Source organism: Tasmannia lanceolata, unplaced genomic scaffold (genome assembly GCF_043159265.1).
Source record: "Tasmannia lanceolata isolate RefF3 unplaced genomic scaffold, GAP_Taslan_0.1 ptg000002l, whole genome shotgun sequence".
Classification (NCBI taxonomy): Eukaryota; Viridiplantae; Streptophyta; class Magnoliopsida; order Canellales; family Winteraceae; genus Tasmannia; species Tasmannia lanceolata.
This window is the reverse complement of record NW_027518679.1, coordinates 40,202,771-40,209,993: the sequence shown is the minus strand read 5'-3', so window position 1 is coordinate 40,209,993 and position 7,223 is coordinate 40,202,771. Positions and strand designations below refer to the sequence as shown.

Here is a 7,223-nt window from a genome sequence, read left to right as displayed (position 1 = left end):
ATATATAAGCACTCTAATCGACGTCGATAGCGATGAAATCTTCCAATCGTTGGTTAAGGTGCTTGAGAAAGATAATTTCAACTCTGTGATGCTATACATAACAAAAATTGACAATGGCCTAAATTCATCTTATTCTTCAATTCTGCCCACAAACAATGTCATACCTTCTACTTCCTTTTCACCTCGAAATCCCTCTCATAACCTGCCCATACGTTTGACTTCTGTACCACCGATTCCCTCTCAAAATCCCTCTCATAATGCATGCATACCTCCTACTTCCGTTCCACCGATTCCACACCTAAGATATCCATCGGAACGAGTAACTGTCACTCCCGACTCTCGTTTTGAAGTTGACTTAGAAAGAGAATATGAAACAGAATTGGGTAATACAAGCATAGGAGGTGACTCGGCACAATTTAGTTCAAGGTATGTCTTGTACAATTTTATTTATATTGAAGTACTCAATCTACTATCCTAATTTTATATTGTTGAACTGTGTAGGGTACGAGTTGGCCTAAATGAAAACTTCTCGGACGATATGTATGAGAACCCTACCTCCGAAGATATCATTGTCCCCGGGAATGATGCAGATGTGCCGTTGGAGCATATTAACGTTTTGGAAGATGATTTTCATGTCTTCGGTTGTGATTTCGAAGAATTTAGAACTGAAGATGACAATGATGATGATCCTGCAGAGGATGATGACGAGGCTGAGGTTCAGGATGAGGAGGGTGATGAGGCCGCCCATGATCCTGAAAATTATAATGGAAATGAAAATCAGAACGAAGATTCTGGTGAAAATCGTAGGCCAACAGAAGTGGCTCCCCCTACCGCCAATGGTTGGCCATTTCTACCTGCTGGCACAAGTCGGCCACTGGAAGTAGACGACATGTATGTTGGGGCTGATGAGGTAGATGCAAATAATCTTCAGTTCGATGAGTTAACTGTTGGGGCTATGTATCCAAATATGAAGCAGTTCAAGAAGGCCGTTAAGGAGTATGCAATTCGGCAGCGATTCATGTTCAAGAAGTCACGGTCAACTCCCAAGAAGTATGCCGTTGTATGCAAAGAACCAGGTTGCAAGTGGCGTATATCAGGCATTAGCCGTATGACTTATGTGTTAGTGAAGAAGTTTGTGAGCGACCATACGTGTACATCTCACTTAAAGTGCAATGATAATCATCTAGCTACATCCCCATGGGTTGCCGAGACATGCTTACCCCTATTTGACCGTCCAGAAGATGTGGGGACAAGGATCATAAGACAGTACATGAAGTCGCACTGGGGTATAACCATGACCTACCGTAGAGCACACCTTGCGATGAACATCATCCTTGAAATAAAGTGTGGAAATGTGGAGGACTCGTACCGCTTGCTCCCTACACTGATAGTTGAGATGATGAGAACAAACCCGGGCACCTACATGCGTGTTTTTCGAGCGAGAGATCTACGTCCAGGGGGAGATGATAAATTTGCTCGCTTATTCTGGGCATTTGGTCCCAGCATACGTTCTTTCCAACGAACACTCAGATCGATAGTTTTGGTCGATGGGACGCATCTACGTGGAAAGTATCTTGGAATCTTACTGATCGCAGTTGGGGTAGACGGGAACAACGGCTTAGTTCCATTAGCTTTTGGTGTTGTCGAGACTGAGAACGAAGATAGCTGGTGCTGGTTCCTCTATTTGGTGAAGCGGCACGTATTGCCTGAGGGGATAGGCGCATTGACCCTGTGCTCCGATCGACAAAAGGGGTTGATGCAAGCAGTGCCTAAAGTAATGCCTATTGCAAACCATAGCTACTGCATGCGTCACCTTGCCGCCAATCTGTACACCGACTTCAAAGACCCTTTACTTAAGAAATTGTTCTGGAGAGCTGCTAGGGCTTTGAGAGAGAGTGTTTTCATAGACACAATGGAAAAAATTAAGGCGAGGAATGAAAATGCACACAACTGGATAGCCGCTATTCCGAAGGAAAACTGGGCTAGTTTCTACTTCAAGGGGGAAAGATATGATGTGTTGACCACCAATAGATCGGAGTGTTACAATGCAGTGCTAAAGGATGCCAGAAAATTGCCGATTGCAGCTGCGGTGGAGCTGACTCGTTTTAAGAGCTCCGAATACATACAGAAACGTCAAGCGATGGGCCTTCAATGGGAAACAAAGTGCACGCATTATGCAGAAAAACATTTGGGACTGGCCAGGGAACAGGGTCGCGGATATACTGCTTATCGAGTAGGTGTGCACGAATTTGAAGTAAGGTCCCGTGATCATCATGATGTCGTAAACTTGCTGCAACAAACCTGTACATGTCGTGAGTTCCAAACGCTTGGCCTTCCGTGCGGACATGCCATGGCAGCCATTGCCATCACAGATTTCGATGAGTACGATTATTGCCATAAATGGTTTCATATAGAGATGTATCGGGAAACGTACTGTGAGGTGCTTCACCCTACAGTAGATCGCACTCAATGGGAACTGCCTCCAGAACCTCTGCAGACTGTATTACCTCCAATAGCGAAAAGACCACCTGGACGGCCGCGAACGAGAAGATCTGACCGCGAATTGCAGAGTGGAGTGCATCGCAAATGTACGATCTGTGGAAAACTAGGCCACAACAAAAGGACTTGCAGAGAACCTCCCATGGAGAGACAACTCCCTGATGAATCTTCCATTGGACCCTCTGCCCCCGTTTTCAATAGGTACATGATACGTAATATATTGAGGTCAATAAGTAGTATAGAACATCCCCGATTCCATACTTATTCGGTGTGGTGGTGGTGTTGTAGGTCGGGTGTACCTTGTGCAGCTCCTTTTTTCACGTAATTATTCCGCAGAGAATGCATTGGAGGCTCCAGTTGGATGAAGGAGGAGAAGTGGATTAATTGAAAGTGTGCACAGTAATTAGTTGCTGTATATAATAATTTTTTGAGGTATAGTGGTGTGCATAGTTGAAGGCTGGCAAGTTTTCTGAGGAGAACCCAATTTTTTGAAGGTGGAATATTCTATTTTTTGGACCCTACTGTAATTAATGGTATACTGTAATTAGTGGTGTGCATAGTTGAAGGCTGCCCAGTTTGATGAGGGAAACCCAATTTTCTGAAGGTGGAATACTCAATTTTTTGTTATACTGTAATTAATGGTATACTGTAATTAGTGGTGTGCATAGTTGAAGGCTGCCCAGTTTTATGAGGGAAATCCAATTTTTTGAAGGTGGAATACTGTATTCTTTGTTATACTGTAATTAATGGTATACTGTAATTACTGGTATACTGTAATTTTTGGAGGGAAACCCTGTTTTCTTAAGGTGGAATGGGTTGTCATAGTTGAAGGCTGCCCAGTTTTCTGAAGCTCGAATGAGTTCTACCTTGCAAGCATTGTTAAAATAAGCTTTTCCCTGCTGGTAAGAAAATTCAAGAACTGGAAAATTAAATTGGTTGTATATATATGACCTTTTTGTTCATTTTGCAAAAAGTTTGTCATTTTGCAAAAAAGTTTGCAAAAAGCTTTTCCCTGCTGGTAAGAAAGGGCGCAATAAAGTTTGTCATTTTGCAACCTTTATTTATTGACCTTTTTGTTCGTTTCATGGGCATTGATGTCCCAAAAAAATGGAGCATAGAGCTTTACTCCCCCTTAATATATGCATATTATTATGACTTGGGAGCTTAAATATTCTCCCCCTTTTGTCATCACCAAAAAAGGTGGAACAAAAGGAAAGAGAGTAGCTGTGAGCCAATGAAAGTGCGTACAACCACTCAAAGGACATAGCATCCACGACACATCATAACAGTGACAGAATTATATAAAACGGAATACATCCCAAAAAGATCCAACTTACTATCCAAGCAACTACCTAAATATGATCCATACAACCAACTGATAATCCAAACACTATAGAAACATATAGATAAGGCTAATATAAAAAGAAATCTGAACAACACAGGATCCATCATCAGAGAACTAGAGCTATCTACTGTTCCGAAGGAGGCGGTGGGTGATGAGAAGAACTGCCCGGCGCCTGGCCCCACTGACCACTGGAGATGTAGCGATAATAGGCGGCCCACTGGTCATCAAAGTGGGAAGTCATGGTATGGAAGCGAGTCGAAATCGCAGAGTCGACATGGGTAGACAACTGCTGAAACTGAGAGGCCATGGATCGCTCAATGGCCTCCTGCATGTGAGCCAAATCCTGGCGAGTGCAGAACTGAGATGTATCTCCTGAAGGCTGAGGTGCCGGTGCAGGCTGGTCCTCGGCTTCATAGCCTCCTCCATCGTGAACATCGATGTCAATCGCTGCTTCATTAAGAGCCATGCGGTTAAATGTCGGAACATCAAACGGGGCAGTAGGAGTCATGGTCATCTCTCCATCCAAGGTGATGCCGAAGTGCCGGAAGACACGGGTGAGAATCATGCCATATGGCAAGGAAGATCGGTAGCGTTCAGGGGTCTGAAACATGAAGCGAAACATGATATATGGCAGACAAAGCTGGCGGCCCTCTAGGATGCTGTAGATAATATATGCCTCTAAGGGTCTTACGGCTTCACGCATCCCACCACGAGGTATGAAGATGTGGTACATGAAGTTATGGAGCACGCGCGCAACCGGAATGAGGTCGGCAGATTGTACGGGCATATTAGGGTGGTAGCGCCGTGTTATCCGCCCATAGACAGTGTCATGATCAATATCATCAAGTTCATGCGTCCCATCGTCCGGCCAAAAATAGTGTAAGAGGCCGTCATGGCTAATCCCAAATATTGTGGCAAAAGTCTGATAGGTGAGTTTGATGACAGTTTTCTTCACCTTAGATTCGATTTTGAAGAAGGAAGGGGAAATGGTGAGATTGGCATAGAAGAGACGCACCAATCGAGGGTAAACGGGTTCGTTAATGTGAAGGATGGGTGTCCAATGAAGGGCATCAAATTTGGCCTTTAAATCAAAATTTTCAAGGACAGGGGGATCAATGTACCTACCGGTGAGGACGCGCCTAGTGCCGACGTCGTCCCAGAGTTTCTTCGCCTTATCCCCAGTGAAATAGGACTTGGCCACAACCTCGGCAGCCACAGCCTTGGCCTTGGACTTCTTCCGTGAAGGCCCTTCTTCGTCGGGAACTTCTTCACGAACGTATTCGGGGTCTTCAACTTGGGAGGAGCCTCCGATGTTGAGATTTTTGGTTTTAGGAGGCATGGTGACAGGAAATATGGATGGAGACAAAAGTGATATGTAAAGTAGAAGAGAAATAGCCCTAAAATGGAGGCCAAAAAGAGAAATAGAGAAGGGAAGAAAGAAAAAACGAAAAAGGGGTGAAATGCTAGGGTTTTAGGAAGAAGAGAGGGATTTGGAAGGGAGAAGCGGGTTTTGGAGGAAGATGTAGGGAGAAAATGACGGAACGAAAGAAAAAGTGGACTTACGGTTTCAAGAGAAGTGGTTTAGGTATAGGGAAAGAAGAGAAGAAAAGTGAAGTAAAAAAAAGGAACCGGGTCCAGGGTTATGAAGCTCCTGGGCCGATTCTCGGAGTTCCGAGACACTGTGTCGGAGTTCCGAGAACAAAAGAAAAAAAAAATTTCCATTGCCCGAATCTCGGAGTTCCGAGAATTACTCTCGGAACTCCGACAATTTCCGGTTTCTTGTATATGCTACTGGAACGAATCTCGGACTTCCGAGAAATGTTCTCGGAGCTCCGAGAATATACAGGTTTTTTTTTAGGCTACTGGAATGAATCTCGGAGTTCCGAGAAAATTTCTCGGAGCTCCGAGAATATACAGGTTTTTTTTTTGGCTACTGGAACGAATCTCGGAGTTCCGAGAAATTTTCTCGGAGCTCCGAGAATATACAGGTTTTTTTTTTAGGCTACTGGTACGAATCTCGGAGTTCCGAGAAAATTTCTCGGAGCTCCGAGAATAGACGGTTGTTTTCACATTATACTGGACCGAATCTCGGAATTCCGAGAATCCTTGGAGGTTCCATTTTAGGATCTGCTAACCCATTTATTTTATATTTTTATTTTGTATGAATTGTCTTTTGCTACACAAACTATTGAAATTGTGGCCCATCAAATGGACGTTATGGATCATCCTATGGTGTGGGGTGGAAAGTCCATTTGGAAAGAAGAGGGTGGGTGTTGTAAGAAATTAAGTGTGCAATTTATGAACTACTTTGAGGAAGAATTTTTTTCTTCCCAACAGTTCAACCAACCAAACAAAACCGGAAAAGCACAAAAAACAGGGGTCCCATTGCCAACTATGACGATGAAAATATAAAGTAGAGAGAATAACCATAATTACAAATAAATCATATTTCCATCCAATAGAAATATAAATTCCCCCAAAACTTTATGAACAAATATTTGATGATTTTCAAAGACCTTTACCATATTTCGCAATGAACCCAATGCCACAAACACCATCACTTCACAGAACTTGATTTTTCATTACAAATACATAGTTGTCAGTATGCTGAGATACAAACAAACCCTCCCTCTGTGTCTCTACACCCTGCTTTTTGTCCTACACATATGCGCCCAACAAATAAATGTAGCCCATTTTACCCCATTTTGCTTACAAATACACAGAAAACTTCAGTGGAAAGACCATCAATGTCCACCATGTTTACAACATCCATCAGAACTTGAAGAGAGGTTCTTCATTTTTCAGTCATATATCCCCCTTAAGGAAATCACCACAGTCCCCAAACTCTCCGCGCAAGAATCTTTCGCAGAGCTGCAGCCGATAAGCGGGAATGTCAGACTTGCTGAAAGTAAATGGATCATTTGCATACAGATGGTCGATCGCTTTAAGCACGAACAAACCACAGTCGAACCTGCATAACAACAGTTGTATTGAGCGAATCAAAATCATAGCCTAGAAAAATAAACATTTAAATATACTAATATACTGACCCATTGGCCTGTTGTGGGAAATTTTCCATCTGCGCATATTGAAAGTGGTCTATATCACAGCCCCTTTCCTTTAAGTACTCCTTCAACAACACAACCTGCAAGTGGTTAACATTGACAGGTTTAGGAAACAAAAGTGTTATACGTATAGATTTATAAGTAGGAAAACATTAAAGATGCTAACCCACTTACGGTCAATCCTGCTCTTTCCTGGAACTCTATTCCTTTACAGGAATTGCATTCGTGGAAGATTTTGTTGACCATATCGACAATGAGGAGAACCCAATGGTTGTCTTCACATAATGGTAATAGTACCATTTTTACTGCTTCGA

At 43.1% G+C, this 7,223-nt stretch overlaps 1 protein-coding gene across 1 annotated transcript; it reads right to left on the bottom strand.

The window, feature by feature from the left end:
• Positions 1-6,601: 6,601 nt before the first annotated feature.
• On the bottom strand, positions 6,602-7,223 carry LOC143884811 (putative ubiquitin-like-specific protease 1B). Its single transcript, XM_077388615.1, has 3 exons — positions 7,084-7,223; positions 6,895-6,989; positions 6,602-6,815 (listed from the first exon to the last, which is right to left on the bottom strand). The coding sequence occupies exons 1-3, from the start codon at positions 7,207-7,209 to the stop codon at positions 6,650-6,652; spliced, it is 387 nt and encodes a 128-aa protein (XP_077244730.1). The 5' UTR covers positions 7,210-7,223; the 3' UTR covers positions 6,602-6,649.